Below are 17928 nucleotides of genomic sequence, written 5' to 3'. Positions count from 1 at the left end.
ATGACACTTCTGTAATTGTATTTAGTTTATCAAACAGACTAAATCCTACTGGGCAGAGGGACCTGGTCCTTGTGCTCAAAACTATGTACATGTAGTTCGGCAGAGGGACTGCTCCTTCAGCCCAATAGGATTTAGGCTCAACCGTTCTGTTCCCTCTGCACCTCCCCTCCCGCTCAGAACAGTCACGTGGTGTATCGTATCCCCCCCTCCTTTGGTCACCTGTTAGACTCCGCCCTTGTTGAGTTAGTGGGGGAGGAGGAGGAGGGCGTGGTTGCGTCTGCGCATTGCAGCGGAGCGGAGTAGGCGCGCTGAGAGAAGATGGCGGCGGCGGGGGAAGCGGCATGAGCGGCCTCACTCATTGAAAGTGTGCAGCATGGCGTCCCCGGGCGCGCAGGTATGAAAGAGGCAGCCAGCGGCCGAAAAGCAGGCTGGGAGCAGCCGGGGCCTCCAACACTGCAGGCATGAAGAGCTGGGGGCTGGTGACTCTAGGCCCGGCCTCATTTCTGCAGCCTCATCGGGGCCCGGGGCTCCGGATCACACGTGGGGCCTGGAACTGGAGGCCATGTCCTGAGCACCAGGCCAGACCTTGGCCTATACCTTCCCATGGTCAGTGCAGCCTCGGGGGAGGGGGTGTCATGTACACTGGTTGGGTGTGGGGAGTATGAGGGAGGTGACTGCAGGTTAGTGCGTGCTCTATAGGAGAGGTGATGGGGAGAAGTATGGAGGATTGTGCGGGCAAACAGGAGAGTATGTGGGATGGTAGGGACTCCTTGTAATATATCATGGGGTGGGGAATCCTAAGATTTCAGGAGGGTATAGGGTGCTTTCTGTATAGGAGGATGATCTGTTTCACGTGGTGCTCTGTTCCTTCACATCGGGGGTTATACCTTCTGTGGGATGATTGGGGGAGGGGATTATAGTTAAGGTACACATGACAAGTGAATATATATATATATATATATATATATATATATGGGCTCAGAAATTTCTGTGAACTGATCATAGTCTGACCAAGGTCTCGCTGCTGATCCAGTAAAGATCTGAAGTATCACTACCTGTGGATCACTGTGGTGTCCATGTTTGCACTTTGGTATAATAGTGATACATTTTATTTATATAGGACCATCATATTCTGCAGCAATGTACAATGTGTAGGGTTCAAGTGCAAACAAAAAGATACATTTCAGAAGGGTTTACGTTGTATGGTGTTCAGTTTTTTGTTTTTTTTTTTCTAAATTTCACACACTAACCTGCCCTCAGCTATTTTTTTGGCTGGAATCCCCCTTTTAAGTTGTGTGTTTAATCCAGCGATGCAGCGTTTTGGCTAAATACAGGCTGTATTTAGCCAATATGTCGTGTCAGTACATTACACACAGGACTTGTTCTACTGGATACATGTGCTGCTTTTCTTTAAATACTGTGTGAACATGGGAAGCAGGGACTAGGCCCATCAGTAGGTGAGCAACATGATTTTACTAATCGGGCAGAAGTACCGCCCTATTAATTTTGAGCCATTTTGGGTTGACAGATGCAGGCTGTAGGGCATGAGAGTACAATCTGTTTCTCCCAGTTAGTAAGGGTTCACATGGTATATTTATCTATCAAAGCATCTTAAAGGGGTTGTTCAGGAATGATAGTTTAATGCAGTGAAGCCAGGGAAGATGAATACTCGCCTGTCCCTGGCTTTCTGGTGTCCCCGTTGATATCTGATCCGCTGGCACCCCCAGGGCTTCTTCCCGGGAAGTCCTTAACCACAATGGTCACATGCTGTGTTCAGGGGCTCAAGGAAAGAATACAGGGCATCACATATTCGTTACTTGTGACGTCCCATGTCTTCTTATTGGCCTCTGATCACATGTGGTGAGGACTTCCACTGGACCGGACTGCGGTGAAAGATGCCTACCTCCCCCGGTGTCCTTGTGGAACACTGTATTTCCGGGACAACCCCTTTAAAGCTGTGTACCAACATAGACGCAGCTTTAAATGTGTTACTGTCAAAAATGGCATGGATTATTCAGATAAATGCCTGCATAATGGTGCGATAATTGATGGCCACACGTGGACAGTTTTCTCTGCATGTTCTAGGCAGCCTAAGAACCATGAAACTGCATTAATAACTAGCACTTTTCAGCTGTAAGTCCACGACAACTTATGAAAAACAGGTTTTTTTTAATGTACTTTGGGATTCCTTCGGCTGAAAATGCAACAATGTCAGATTTTTTGGCTAGCCAGAAATATCAGTGTCTGTCATTATTGGCTGAATATCAGTCAGCTTGCTCAGGCGTTTTCAACTTTTTTCTTGTACACCAGAAAACTGATTGATCAGACTTTTTTTTAATGTCGATTGTGAGCCCCATATAGGGATCACAATGTCCATTTTTATTTTTCTTCCTATCAGTATATCTTTGTAGAATGGGAGGAAATCTACGCAAGAACATACAAACTCCTTGCAGATGTTGTTCCTGGCGGGATTCGAACCCAGGACACCAGTGCTGCAAGGCTGCAGTGCTAACCACCGTGTTGTCCCTGATTGATCAGACTTTTGAATGGTGGCCCTCTAAGTTCTAATGTGTGTGGCAGACTCTGGTGCCCATTATTTGGCTCGACTGTCGAGCTCACACGCGCTGATCGATAATATAACTCAGCCACTAGCACAGGCTGGTACAAAGAACATGGGGGGTGGGGGGGGGAGAGAATAATTGCTACGGTGATTGGTCTGTGACTTATCAGCCTCGTATCCCTGTTTACATAAGGCAATGTGCTGCCGATAATCTTGCATCTTTATAGGTTGCCTAAAATATGTGATCCGCTGACAAATTACAGTTAAACAGCCCATTTGTTGGGACTGGTTGTGCCTGTAAATGCTTGTGACATTTTTGGGCCCTGTGTGTGTGGCGAATACAACTCATTGCTCCTTATTAGTTAATTCAGGCTACTTTGTTTCATGCGTGTCCAGTGCTGAGAACTTCAAGTCTTGGTTCCATTTATATGTGACCAAATCAGCTACCTCTCTTACCACACACCAGCAGGAGTCCAGGGCTTGTTGGGTGCAGGCTGGGCCCTTAAAGGGATTCTGTCATTGCGATTTTATGATTTTAGCTTAAGTAGCCATTAGAAAGGCTATTGTAGGCACAGCTTTTATTTATTTGGCCGTAAAATCCATATTATTGTTATGCAAATTAGCTTTCTCAGAACACGGGGGCGTTCCCTCTGTGCTCCGAGCACATCCATGTCATCAGCAGGATCTGCATCACCCCGTCCCCTTCTTGATAGAAGTTGACTCCTTCTGCTTCTCTTAGCTTCCTTCTCCTCAGCATGACCGAAATCTAGTGCGGCTAAGCATACAGCGCATAGAGTGTGAGATATTATTCACACCAATGGGAGGAAGAAGCTAAGAAAAGGAGCAGAAAGTCAACTTCTATCAAGAAGGGGGCGGGGTGATACAGGACTTGCTGATGACGTGGGTGTGCTCGGAGCACAAAGGGAATAATGCCCCCTGTACTCTGAGAAGGCTAATTTACATAGCAATAGTCCAGATTGTTCAGGCAAACCTCTGCAACAATCTGCAAATAAAAGGTCAGTAGACTTTCTACTTGAGTATAAGCTTAGTTAAAATGGTAAAATCGGAATGATAGAATCCCTTTAAGGCTAAGTTCACGCGGGGTATTTTGGTCAGGATTTTGAGGCTGTATCCACCTCAAAATCCTGACCAAAAAGACGGCTTCCATTGAAATCAATGGGAGTCTATCAGTTCTTTTTTCTGGGAGCCGTTTGTTCTGGCTCCTGGGAAAAAGAAGCAATGTGCTCATTCTTCAGGCGGATTCGCTTCGTAACATCCGACTTAAGACACTCCCTCCCGATTAGGCCCATTCATTTGGGCCTAATCTGGAGTGGGGTGCACGACTGGATGCCGGTGCAGTGCAACAGCATCCAGTCGCAGCTACCCGTATTTTGGTCCAGAACCTGAGACGCCCTCCGCCTCAGGTTCTGGGCCAAAAAAACACCAGGTGAGCTCAGCCTAAAGAGGTTGTCTGGGCAAAAATTTTCCCCCCCAAATAGTAGGTGGGAAAAAGAAAGAAAAAAAAAAAATCATACTCTCCTTTCCAAGTGTCTGGTCCTGCTGCTCCAGTGTCTTCTCATAGTGAGACTGCTCACCGACTGATGTCCTTGATCTCTTCTGCTGATTGGCCTCAGTTGTCATGTGACCAATCATTGGCCTCAGGAAGATACCACTGGTCACAGGTGGTGGTGTCATGTGTCCTTCACTGAGGCTGCTGATTGGACTTAGCAGTCTCACATGGAGGGGACTTCTGCCGGAAGACAACAGACTGGGAGGACTGAACTGCGCTGGAAGGCCTGAGGGACAGGTGACTTTTTTTTTTTTTCTCTTTTCTCCACCCCTGGCTCAATTAACAACCACTTTAACTGGATTTAAAGGGGCTCTATAACTGGGAAAAGTCATTTTTAACTAATCACATCCTTGCATAGGCTTTAGAAAGGCTACTTCACACCTACCTATAGTATGTAGATTGCCTCAGTGGTTTCTGAATAAGTCCGTTTTTATTCATATGCTAATGAGCTTCCAGCCAGTACAGGAAGTTCACAGCAGCACTTGTCTCTCCTATTATCTCCTATGTGTGTCAGGCAAACAGGAAGCTGAGTCATCATCACCAGCCTGTACATACGAAACAACAGGAGAGGAGTGCAGGATGTATCGTGCACCAGTCTAATTAGCATATGAATAAAAACGGACTTATTCAGAGACCACTGAGGCAATCTACATACTAAAGGTAGGTGTAGAATAGCCTTTCTAAAGGCTATGCAAAGATGTGATTAGTTAAAAATGACACTTCCTAGTGATAAAGCCCCTTTAACTTTCTTTGTGCTATTGAACTGTTTATAGAAGTCAAAGATGCTGATATCACTGGCTGGAGCCATACTGGCAAAGTAGTCGGAAGTGTCTGTGTATTCACATTCTACAAGATAAGACCCCATGTTACGGAAAAGCTTTTTTGTTTTGCAGATTTAATTGGGATTTTTTTTTTTTTTTTTTTTTTTTTTTAATGCAAACTTGCATAAAAAAAAGTGGCTAACAAATGAATGGGATATACAAAGGGAACGCCTTGGCTCAAAAAAGTCAGCAAAATCTGCAACAGAAGAAAATGCTTGCAAGTTTTATAGGATCTTTTTCTATATACTAGGGGAACCATTTTTTTTTTTAACCAAAAGTGGCACATTCTTTGGTGCGTGGACGTTTTCTCCAAAAATGCTGCACTTTGTTTTTCTGACCAGAGAAAAATGGGTGGCGTGAGGTGGCGACACCTCAATCTGACAGTGAAAATGCACGAGACCTCCTGAGATGTCACTGAGAAGTTGGAGCCTCTTAATTCTGCTGATTGGCATAGGAGACAATTCTCTCCACCCCCACCCCCCACTTAAATATAAACCTGCTACATTGTCTGAGTGATAGTAAAGAGTGTTCATGAAGAAAACTGCTGGATTCCTTATCACCAATAATGGAATGGGTAATTTCTGCCTGTATCATTATTTACTTTAGGGCTGTTGCTAGGTAACAGTGACTCTTATAGCTGGCAATATGGATTTGCTTGCTTAAAATGCCCCCCCCCCCCCCCCCAGTCATGTCACCTCTTTCTGAATTAATGATCCTGAGAATTTAATGCAGCTTGGTATCTTACATCTGTACACACAGGGAAAGTGAAGAGTAATTAATTTTCTTTTTTCGTCCGTGGTCTACCTACAATGGGATTCCATTGAAGGCGCAATGGCACCCAGTCACAGCTTTTCGCTGTTGGTTAGGCCATTATGAATAGGCCTTATCAACAGCGAGTCTTTAGCCACAGAAAGATCCGCAGCAAGATCGAGCAGAATGCTTTTTTTTTTTTTTTTTTTTTTTTTTCAGCATCCTGCTGTTTGACCTCTGCATCCCATTGAAAACGCCCCCAAATCCACAGCAAATTCCTCTGTGTGAACTTTTATGGCTGCATACATAGGGCTTTTTTACATGACCAAGGCTCAGGATGCGGAGAGACAGATCTCTACTGTTCTAGTGATCTATCATGCTAGTAGTTCCTGTGAAATGCAGATAATGGTAGGGTGCTCCTTGAATACTGCTCAGGTTGGTAATCTGACATACACAGAGTTTTATGGCTGAGACTTGGTCATGTTAATTAAGCTAAAAGTCTCTCAGTAGCAAAAAAAAAAAAGTTCTTAAATTAGTATCTTTGTAGTTCTCCGAGCCGCGGACACAGCGCTATAATCTGTTTGTAGAATGGCCACTTAATTTTGATGAAAATCAACTAAATGCATGGGAGGAGTGTTCTGGGCAGCTCAGCATCACGACAAGATCTTCCTCTTGGGGGGAGGCGGGGAACGCTCCAAGTACGTCAGTGTTGCTGAGGAGGGTGTTGAATGGGAGTAATAACTTGCTGCGGTGCCCAGCTTCTGTAGACCCCCCCCCCCCCCATGCACTCTTAGCTCATTTGCAAAGGGTTGAAAAGCGTCAAGTAGTCATTCTACTAACTGTAGTCACTATAAAGGTGCTGGGGTTGGATTAATAATGTTTGTGCTGGTAAACGCCTTTAAAAATGCATTGCAAGAAATGGCACACAATTTGTAGATTTTGAGCAGTTTCTGAATTCCAAACGTGAAACCCTTTTAACTTACTTTACCTGCAAAATCAAAAAAACTGCACCATAATAAGTCAGGCACCTTGTAAGTGTACTCCAAGTCACCATTACTATTCATCAGAAGTGCAAGTCACAGTGATTCATGCGGATGGATTAATTCACCTTCTGTAAGAATTTATCCCCTGCCAGGGACTGCCCATTCTTCATATTGGCTGTGGTTTAACCCTTGTACTGCTGGGAGGTCGCCATCTTCTGCGTCACTCATTACTAGTTTGCATTGAATGGGCAATCTACCCGATTGAAATCACTATTGAGTCTCAGCTGCGGTCCATATATATGCATTGTGTTGTATACAATCTTGTGTTTTAAAGCTGACACAAATTTCAGAAAAAATCTGTATTCACCAATAAAGTTGGTCCGTTCTCCACATTTTTCAGAGGGTGACTGGACTTACAACCTTGTGTAAACCTCACTAATTCTGAGATGCGTGTGGTGACATGGTGAGATCACACTGTCTATAGACTGTTCTTTAGCTTGCTCTTCATCTTTCTTGCTTGTGTTGTGCCCAAGCGGTTTACTGCTATGTAGAATTTCAGGGTTTTATTCAAAGACGGAGAAAATGATCCCAAACATATTACAGTCTTGTAGGCATTATTGACTTGCGTTAGTTTCAGTGCAACTATTGGGTCCTTGACTGCAGATGGGTAAGGATTAGAGATGAGCGAATACTATTCGAAACGGCAGTTTCGAATAGCACGCTCCCATAGGAATGAATGGACGCAGCCGGCGTCTGGCCGCTTAACCTCTTGTGTGCGCCGGCCGCTCCTATTCATTCCTATGCCGTTTCGAATAGTATTCCCTCATCTCTAGTAAGGATAAATCCCAGTATACAAACTAAGGCCAGTTTCACGGACCATACAGAGTATTATGTCATCTTAATTGCCCGCATGGGACAATAGAATCAGCTTAAAAAGCAGATACCTGAGGACCTCATAGACTATAATGGGGTCTGCTAGTTTTCGCCTGATTTTTTTCCCCCAAATAAGATAAATCTTGCTTGCAAGCAGAATGGGGGACGGAATCCCCCAATGGAAACCAGGCAACGGTGTGAACCCCGTCATATTTAGTCCATGACATACGGACCATTATTTAGGCGCCATGTTTTGACATGCCTGTATCTGCTGTGTGTGCGCTTCCTGATGGTGTGTGCCAACAGCTCTGGCAGTGAAGCAGCCACACACTTAACCCTCTACCTCCCTCCTTGGCTCCCAGCTACCTTGTACCATGGGTGTAATATTATCTAGCCCCTTCTTCCTTTCCTGCATTTGTCAGTGGGAATAGAAATCTCAAACTTTGTTTCTGTGATAAGATGAGGATCATGGGATCACCTGTATCACAATATTGTCCTATCCTGATGAAAGGCTGGTAATTATACAATCCAGAACTTACAATAGTCATCTGTTTATTTTTATTTTACAACTGTAAGGCCGGGACCCCACGGGACGTAAACGCCGCAATTCGCCCGCAGCTGAAACGCTGCGGGAAAAATCGCGGCGTTTTACAGTGCAAGCAAAAGGGATGGGATTCATGGGAATCCCATGCCTACTTTGCGGAAAAAAACCGCTGTGCAGACACACTTCGATTTTCAAAACCGTTGCGGTTTTGTAAATCACAGCATGTCAATTATATCCACGGAAATGCCGGCGGCTTTCCCATAGATATAATTGTAACAAAGTCCGCGGATAAAAACTCTGCAAACTTCCTGTTGAAAGCGTTGCGGAAAGAATTGTGATGCGTTCATGCCGCAGTTCTTTCTGCAGCACTTTAGCGCTGCAATTACAGCTCGTGGGGCCTTAGCCTAAAGGTTAATAATCCAGAAATAATGCAATACAGATCAGTCACTGTTGCATACTGTCCTCGTAGCATTGTATGATCAGTAAGGACAAGATGGCGTGGATAGAAATCTGGTTACAAATACAAAAGGCTTTATTGGCATAACCGAAAACACAATTGGCCAAAGCAAAGAGTGGTTGTGGTGGGTGGTTTGGGGGAGTAGTCTTTGGGGTCTCTTCATTCGGGTTTGGTACTTGTGGGTATGGGTGGGCGTAGGGTGGGTGGTCAGGTGACGATAAAGGGTTTTAATAGTCTTTTGGGGTCTCATCTTCCCCTCAGTTGGTGGCAGGCGGACATGTATTGGGCAGCGATCTCCACAGTGGCCTCCTCTTCTCCCAGTAGGATGTAGAGTTTCTTCTTCTCGTCTGCAGATGTGAAGTCTGGGATGTGGGCAGAGAGTCTTTGGTAGTAGACGGCCCTCACAGCTGAGTATTTGGTGCAGTGTAGCAGGAAGTGGGTCTCGTCTTCTAGGACTCCTTGGTGATAGTGTTGGCACAGTCTGTTCTCCCGTGGCTTGTACGACTACCTGTGTCGCCCTGTCTCCATCTCCAGGCTTTGGGCGCTCAGTCTGTACCGGCTCAGGGTCTGTCTGTGTTTGGGGTGGGGTATTCTCTCCAGGTAGGTGGCCATGGTGTAGTTCCTTTGCAGTGACTGGTATATGGTGAGTGAGACAAGTAACATGCTTTCTGTAATCTACTATCTGTGGGACCTGGTGGATTATAAGGACAGTCATGTAACTACAGATTGCTCTCTGTACATGCATAGACACCATACACACTTGGTACCAGGGAAACCTACTTTGAAGGGCCATCAGGTTTGCAGAAAGTGGTCAGGCACCAGTGGAAGTGTACAGCCATCTGTGTAGTAGTAAGACGTGTTGCTCTTGTGGACCTCTTGAGTTATATATTTCTGGTTTACATGGCACATGTAATAAAGCTTTGCATTGAGCTGAGATCAGGGGAGCGGTGTGTATGGGTTGTCCATTTATGCTATCACTGCTATGACCATAGTTTGGACCTTTACTCAATGTAACAGATCCCAGAAAGGTCTGTCTGTTGTAATAGGATTTGCTGGCGCTGGGCCTGTGGATTACGGTCGTTTGTATGTGAACACGTCTATTGCTGAAATGGCATTACTGTAACAAAGAGCCCTCCATGCTGCGGTTGCACTTTTCTCTGGATGTTTGGAGCGGGTTACCATCTCAGGATTAGATTACATTGTACAGGACAAAGTTGCTTCCATACAAAATCGCCACTGAACTCAGGGGGAGAAGTGGGGGATGGTGTGAGCCATTGTTTTTGTAGAACTTTGATCTGTCCTTTATGGCACACAGCACACACAAACCTGACATACTTGGTGGAGGAGGGGCGAGTTCTCTTAACAGAAGATGTGCTGCCTTGAAGGGGGATTCTTGGACATTTACGGAAATACTCCTTTAAGGCTTCCTCCTCAGTGTGCAAAATCTAAACTTTTACAAGCATTCTCAGACTTGTTTTGGTTTGTTCCTATTCATAGTAAGGGCAAGCAGAGAATCCAGAAATAGAGATGGCTTGAAGCAGAGGGGCATGTAGTATGGCGGTCGTAATACTTAGCTGCATCGGGATTAAGAGGTGTACAGCTCTTAATTATTTTGGCAAACCTTTGGTCTTTGGAAACCATTAATATAATTATCATCTTCTGTGAATAAATAGTGTATTTAGGGTTTTTCTTTCACTGAGTTTACTGTGCACTTGAAAGGACTGTTCCCGACATGTTGTTGTTTGAGTCAGCACACACCATACTGATACCGAATTTCTATAGTTCATTTTTTAATACGTTTCATATTTTTTGTTTTATAATATTACAAAAATCTAAAAATTATTTTTTTTCTGACCTTTAACTTCTTTCTGTGGTGATGTGTAAGGCTATGTTCACATCTGCGCCGGAGCCTCCATTGGAGACTCAATGCAATGTCTGCAGAAGATAAAGTCCTGCGCAAAGGACACTTTAGGCTGGTCTTACACGTCCGTAATGATTTTACGGTCCGCAAGTTGCTGATCAGCAACATAGACGCCCGTGCAGTGTTGTGAATTCACGGCCATTACGGACCTGCTCTATAAATCGTGGACCTCGGTTGTGGCCCGACACAGAGGGCTTTATTTTTATGGTTTTTATTTTTGAATGTGTTTAAACTTTTTGTTTATATCCACGAAAATATAAACAGAACAGGAGGGAAATTGTCTGGTTTTCACTTTTTAAAAAAAATAAATAAAAAATAACACAATGTGCTACTGAAAAACCATATAAAAAAATAGTTTTTCCTCTCCGTTATGGTAACTTATTTTGTATGGTGCCATCGGGGGTGGGGCTATAACCTTTAATAACTGTTTTTATTGTCATATTTTTTAAATGATTTTATTTACATTTAAAAAACATTTATTTATTTTTCTTCAGATTGTCTCATAAGATACCTTTGGGGATATCTGATCACTTTTTTCTTTTAGGGAAGCTGATTTCCCCTGCAACTGAGGCTGATTACATTTAGCCCCATTTGCAAGAGGAATACAGCTGTTCTTTAGACTTACAGAGCTGATCTGGGTCCTGTAGGACCCAGCAGCTCTTGCAAGACACTGAGCCTGGCGGATCACGAGTCCGCCGGGTTAGAGGGCGGCCGCATCATGGCAGTGCCCATAGCGGTGTACACAGGGCTCATTAAGCGCTGTATACACAGCGATAGAGAAGGCAGGGACGGTAGTAAACCTTCTCTCTGGGAGCTCCAGCTGAAGTTACAGCCGGCTCCCAGTTTCAGCAGGTGCATGATCTCGTGCAGCTGCTGTGTTCTGATTGGACGTTCCGGTACGTCCTGTCAGAACAAGGCAACTGCTTTCCGGACGTAAATAATCTATGGGTGGTCTGGAAGTGGTTAAATAAAAAAAAAAAAAAAAAAACCCACACTATCGTTTATCTTTTTTTTTTTTTTTTTATGACCTGGGAGCCGTCACATTGGCATCTTACAGTGAAGAAAGACAGGCTAGATCTGCATGTGTCAGAGTCTTTAATTATACTTAATGCCCATGGACACTGATTGTGGACCTTAGTGCCAGGTCTTCCAGTGTGTAAAAGGAGGCGTAAAGACCCAACCATCTGCTGTAACTGTATTGTGGATCTCAGTAAGAGGTGATTACAGAACGATAACCTGTTCTTTGCTATTGGTGAGGAACAGGTTACCAGATGCTGTAATTGATTAACTCCCGTGTACAGCAGTGTCTGGTCCCTGCTGGTGACAGAGCTGCTGGGGTTTAGGTGTTCAAATACTGGGAAAAGCATTAAGCATATTTAATACACATGATATTTTTTCATAGAAGTCTGCGTCTACAGGTAATGTTGCAACCTCTGTCTATACCACTGGAATACCAGGAGGAAAGGCGACAACCTGCATATAGCCAAGGGAGAATAGATGTACGAGTCCTTGCTGTCTTGGTTGGCAGTCGTCACTAGTCAACATGCTATATACTTTTTTAATTCTGACTCACACTTTTTTTCCTTTTTCTTTCAGTACATTTTTGGGGAGTTCAGTGATGATGAATTCCGGCAGTTCTTCATCAGTGCTCGCTGCACTGTAGAGGTGAGATATTGAAGTATAGAGCATGTTAATTCAATGTCTTTGTTTTTAATGAGGATAAAGTTCTAAGCTGTTACTGGTATATAGCAGTGATGGTGAACCTTTTAGGGATCGAGTGCCCAAACTGCAACCCAAAACTGAATAATTTATCAGTGTCATCACGACAATTTAAGCTTAATACTCTGCCGATCCTGAATTGTGGACAGTTATGGACCCATAAAATACGCTTGTGTGACTGGGGCTTTACAGAGCTTTCAATAATACAAACAACTTTGTACTGAAAGACAGTAGTTTGCATTTGACATAATTTTAAACAATGACTGTTCACTATTAACATTGTACAGGAACTGTTTTGTAGTGGCCGTGCAATGTTATGGCCTGTAATAGTATCACGTCTGCTATAAAACAGATACTGTGTAATATAAATAGTGAAGGGCCCCCACACAGTACCATCTGCTCCACAGTGACCCCCACACAGTAATATCTATTCCTCAGATGATGAGTGACCACAGAGAGGGCTCTTGAGTGCCACCTCTGGCGCGTGTGCTATAGGTTCGCCACCATGGGTGTATAGGCATCTGGAAGGTTTAAGGTATGTTGAAATGGTGGTGTTTTGTTCAGTTTTTGGATTTAGTGTTTTGCTAAAAACTGGACTGTACTGAAATCTAGAGCGAAAGATTTCTGTGTTTTGGTCTTTCTAGTCTTTGGCTCTCAAATACGGATAGAAAATTCTGAATAAATATTGTGTGATTGAACCACTATAGACTTCTCTCTGGGATTCTGATATAGATTATCAAATACCCCTGTTCCTTTGATGGCATCGTAAAATAAAATAATACGAATACGCAAATAACTAAAAACTATATTTATTTTTTTGTAGTATTTTAGACTTAGGAAAAAGGTTGAAGATTTCATAGGAATGTGATTAGGCAGAAGCAGCAGAGTTTCTGAGCTTTGTTTGTATCTTGGGGTAGATGCCTAAGAACTCCTGTATACCTTGCAGGAAGACTTCATTCCACCTGCCCTTGAGTTTAAGAAATCCCCTGTTGTGGTGTGTGTGTTTTGTTTTGTTTTTATTTGGTGGATTTCAGCCTGATGTTAGTATATCTTAATTTTTTTTTGCAGTTGCCTCCTTTTAATGAAAGCGTTATATATGGACCCCAATCTTCAAGTGATCTTCAGGATGGTAAGTTCTGATGTTGTGTGTATTCATAGATATACTATATCTGTTAATGTAGTCTAGTGCAGTGGTACCAGGCAGAATCTTCCCCCAAAATCTCCTACCAACTCTGTGGGAGGTATAGATTTTTTTTTTTCCAGCTAAAGGAGTAAGAAAAAGGTCTTGATCTATCTTCAGGCAGATTCAGTCTTGCACAGCCTACTACTAGCGTTTGTTCTGCCTTCCATTAATTTCAATTGAGTTTGTAAGACAGCTAGAGGAAAAAAAGTCTGCTGCTGACTTCCAATGAAATGAATGGGAGTGTTAGGAGGCGCTTTGAGGCAGATTCTGCCGGCAATAAAACTGTTTGAGCTTACCCTATTGTATCTTTGTTGAGACTGTCCAGTTTTCTGGTGAGATTTATAGTAAATCTGTTCAGCTGCGCTGCCCCACCTGCCTTGATCTCTGCCTGGTCAGTCAGTCAGGATTTTTGCATAAAAGAACCTATATTAGTAAGCCTCTCTTCCTCTGCACCTAATATCTTTATTTAGTGTGAAGACATGGTAAAGTGGTAACAAAAACAGCAATTGTAGCATTGTTTCTCTTTTGTTTATGGCTTTGGCTGTGTGGAATAAGTAATGCTTTATATTTACATTATAGGTCACTATGGTTGTGGTGACGCCGCTTCTTACGCTAGGTTCACACTACCACTGGCTCTCTGTTCAGGACTTTCCTCCACCGACTTTTGGTAGACTCTGCAATGTAGACTCTGCCGCAGATGTGAACCTAGCCTTAAAGGGGTTGTCCACTTTCAGACCAATATTGAGAGACAAATGTTATGGTTTGTATAATAAAAACCTGTACAATTTTCCAATATACTTTCTGTATCAATTCCTCACGGTTTTCTAGATTTCGGCTTGCTGTCATTCATTCTGTTACTTCTAGTGGATAAAAGTCTGACCATGGTCATGTGATTTACGGTCCATGGTCATGTGATGAGTACACACAGGTGCCGTTCGTTATCATTACAGCACAATAATCAGACATCTGCCTGGTAACGAGCGGCACCTGTGTGCTCATCACATGACCATGGACTGTAAATCACATGACCATTGTCAGAGTTTTATCCACTAGAAGTAACAGAATGAATGACAGCAAGAAGAGATCTAGAAAACTGTGGGGAATTGATACAGAAAGTATATTGGAAAATTGTATATCTTTATATTGTACAAACAATAACATTTGTTTCTCAATGTTGGTCTGGAAGTGGCCAACTCCTTTAAGCATTTGTGGATTTATTTATCAAGTCTTTTGGGAATGGGTGATGGGGGGAAAAAGCTTGTTTATACCAGTTGTGACCTCTTCTGTGGATAGTGCCAGAAATCCATAGCATACATGTAGATCACTTGGTTCTAAATAGTGCCAGCACTGTATATGTACGATGGTTGTCACCAAGTCATTGAGTGCTGGGAATGGTGGATGTCTACACGTAGAACTTCTGCCATATTTTGGTTCTGTATTGTGCTGTTACTTTAAGGCTTTTTGTTTTTCTTTCTCAGGTGATGAGTATCAGAGAATAGAGTTTGGGGTCAGTGAAGTGATTGGCCCCGATGCTGCTCAACTCAGCAACTCGGATTACAGTATTTCCAGCACGTTAAATCCCCAGGCTCCGGAGTTCATCCTCTCCTGTAGCCCAACACAGAAAACTCCAGACGACCTCCTCCATGCAAACAACTGCGACGCCATTGATGGTCAATACAATGAAACTGTTGTCCCCGACAGCAGCGGCAATGCAGACAGTGATGGTACATCTGGACAGAGAGAACGGAAAAAGAAGAAAAAACGACCCCCGGGGTATTACAATTACTTAGAAAGTGTTGCCGATGGTAGTGTCCCTGCAGAGACCCTTGTGAATGGGCATGCCACCTCTGCTGGACTTCACAGTATAAGCACAGATGAGCCTGAGCTTGCAGAAGATGTTCGGGCATCTTCAGCCTCTCCTAGGACTTGTTACAGCCCAGAGCCCTCTGTGGACTTCAGTAATGAGGCTGTCACTGATGACAACACTTCTGTACCTAATGCACTAGACAATGGCAGGACTGCTGGTCAGCCTGAGGAATGCATGGCTTCAGACACTGGGCGGGAGAGCCCGCTAAGGACAGCTGAGGAGCAGCCATCGGCTGTCTCTGATACTACTGAAAAGCTTGGTGTAACTAATGGACAAACACTTGAAGCCACAGAGAGCGCTCTGGCCTCCAATGGGATGGATTTACAACTTGAGGCCGAGCAAGTAAAGCCAGAGGATACATCCCTGTCTCAGGCTGTGAACCAGGCTTCTTCTTTGGCTCCTGGAAATGCACCAGCTAAGTCTTGGGCTAGCCTCTTTCATAATTCCAAGCCGTCAACAACCCCTCTGGTGGCTTATGTCGAAACTAAACCTGCCCCTCCTTCTGCAGCCCCTCTGGCCCCCGAGAAGCAGGTTGACATAAAGGAGGGCCCCGTTCCTGTGTCAGAGGACCCTGTAGCCATAAAGATTGCAGGTATATTATATTCACCAGAGTCTACCGGGAAGCATTTATGACTGATGGTTTTTCTCAAGCTGATATAGTCTTGTCATATTGTTGTTCATGGTATGCCACAAGGGGGCAGCACAGACATCCTGAGTGAAAGCAATTTGTAACTGTTACATCTAGATTTATTTGGAGTGCATTATTCCTCTAGGTTGTATTGCCACCAGATGGCGCTCAAAGCTTGGAGTAAGGGCCAGACCTACTTTTGTTCTAGTGGAATGATCCTATTTATTACGATCAGGGTAAAGCACTGGCAGTGCTCAGGAGCAAGTACTATTGTAGAAAGGTCAAAAATGTCATTGGAATGATTTCCTAAACATTTCCTAATAGAAGGAATTTCAGTGTTTTCTTAAAAATATTCCAGATTTCAGCTTTGCTTACTATGATTTTCTTTCCATTGTGCTTTCTGCTGAATTGAATTAATAGCAGGGACATACATATAGCTGCTGGATTCTCTGTATGGAACCATAAAAATGCTGTAGACTCCTCTCTTGTGGCGCTGTATGTAGCAGACACTTTCATTCTGTAATTTTCTGTGGTGATGAGCCGGTAATTCACTTCGGGGATCACTCGGTCTGCTCAAGTCTGTCTTGTCTTTATTGAACCTGTAAATGTTGCTGCACCACTCAACCCAGTAGATCTAGAATGACATGGACTTCTTACTTCTCCTGTCCTAGTACAGAGGTACATCCTGCATTTATTATACTCCAGAGTTGTGCTCTTTATTCCGCTGGTGGAGAAGTATTTTTAGCTGCTGAGGGTATGAAATTTGTAGTCTTGCAAATAATTTTGAAGCGTGAATATTGCTAAGCGGAAACAATTACTGTCCTCCATAAATGGTGAATAGCTGAAATCCCATTCACACGCAGCCGCCAATGATTCCTCAGTTGTACATCATAATCATGTAGCTATTGATGGCTGTGTATGTGGGAAGCTTCAGGCACATATGGCTATTACTCTGTGACCATGCACCCTTAGTTATTCAGCTTGGCAGATTCTGTGACCATTCACCCTCAGTGGTAAAGTACGGAGTCAGACTGGGGCACAGTCCAATATAGTGTATCTGACTCTACTTTATTACTGGGTATAGTGTGAACCGGTCACAGAGGGGGAATAAAACAATTAGTACATTATACTTAAGATCAATTCCTTGTAAATTTGTGCCAGATTAAGTTATTTTCAATGTGGCTGACTATGGGATTCTGCCACAGCCGCACCCTATCATTCACAGTGACTTTGATTATAGCGTCTGTTAACCTGTTCCTCGCCATTGGCAGGGAAGAGGTCAGCAGATGATGTAGTGATTAAAGGTTCAGGCTTCATAGGCACCAGGACAGATGACAGTGTGAACTGGTGCCAGTGGACGGGACTTACTTGCTACTTTTGCAAGTGTTATTGTGACCACTCCATATGTTGCATCACTCATGCAGGCTGCAACTTTTTTTTTTTTTTTTTTTTTTTACATGGACCCCAAAAAGTTCACAAAGGCTAATCATAAACATTATATGCACCCCAAAACGGTGGGAATTGAAAGTACAGCTCATCACACAAAGAATAAGCAGTGACTTAGTTATATCGACAGAAAAAAAAAGTTGAGTTTTGGAAGGCAGGGAAGGAAAATATGTAAAGTCACCGAGCATTAATGTTTCAACTACACAGCATCCTTAAAGGCGTTGTCCCACGTCACATACTTGCTAGTCTTCGCTGCAGTAAATTCTTCTGTCTTCCGGCTTTGTTGTGTCTTTGGTGGGTGGGGTTACATATGCAAAGCCAGCGGCGAGAAGTCGTCGCTTTTATGCCGCTGGCCCTGCGTGTGCGCTGCCGATGCACTAGGCATCGGACATACAGCCTTCACAATGTAGTACAGACCCGGCATCCTCTGTAACAGAGAGGCGGATGCTGGGGAGAGTAGACGCCAGCACAGGTGAAGCCAGCAGCGGCAGGACCGATGCTGCTATTCCGCTCCCCTTTAAAGGGTTATATCAAGTGGGAAAATGTATAAGCTTAATGGGAAGATGCTCCCTAACTTCTTTGCTGTGACGCTATAAAGTGTGGGGC

At 43.8% G+C, this 17928-nt stretch overlaps 1 protein-coding gene across 1 annotated transcript in view; it reads left to right on the top strand.

Annotated features, from left to right (window-relative positions):
- The first annotated feature begins 268 nt into the window (after positions 1-268).
- The window catches only part of USP10 (ubiquitin specific peptidase 10), a 32840-nt gene continuing 15180 nt past the window's right edge, over positions 269-17928 (top strand). Inside the window, exons 1-4 of the mRNA XM_075282173.1 lie at positions 269-394; positions 12076-12144; positions 13267-13327; positions 14860-15840. Coding sequence (XP_075138274.1) covers positions 374-394; positions 12076-12144; positions 13267-13327; positions 14860-15840 — 1132 coding nt within the window. The 5' untranslated portion in view covers positions 269-373. The remainder of the gene's footprint in view (positions 395-12075; positions 12145-13266; positions 13328-14859; positions 15841-17928) is intronic.

Source organism: Leptodactylus fuscus, chromosome 7 (genome assembly GCF_031893055.1).
Source record: "Leptodactylus fuscus isolate aLepFus1 chromosome 7, aLepFus1.hap2, whole genome shotgun sequence".
NCBI classification, from domain to species: Eukaryota; Metazoa; Chordata; class Amphibia; order Anura; family Leptodactylidae; genus Leptodactylus; species Leptodactylus fuscus.
This window is presented reverse-complemented; position numbering and strand designations above follow the sequence as displayed.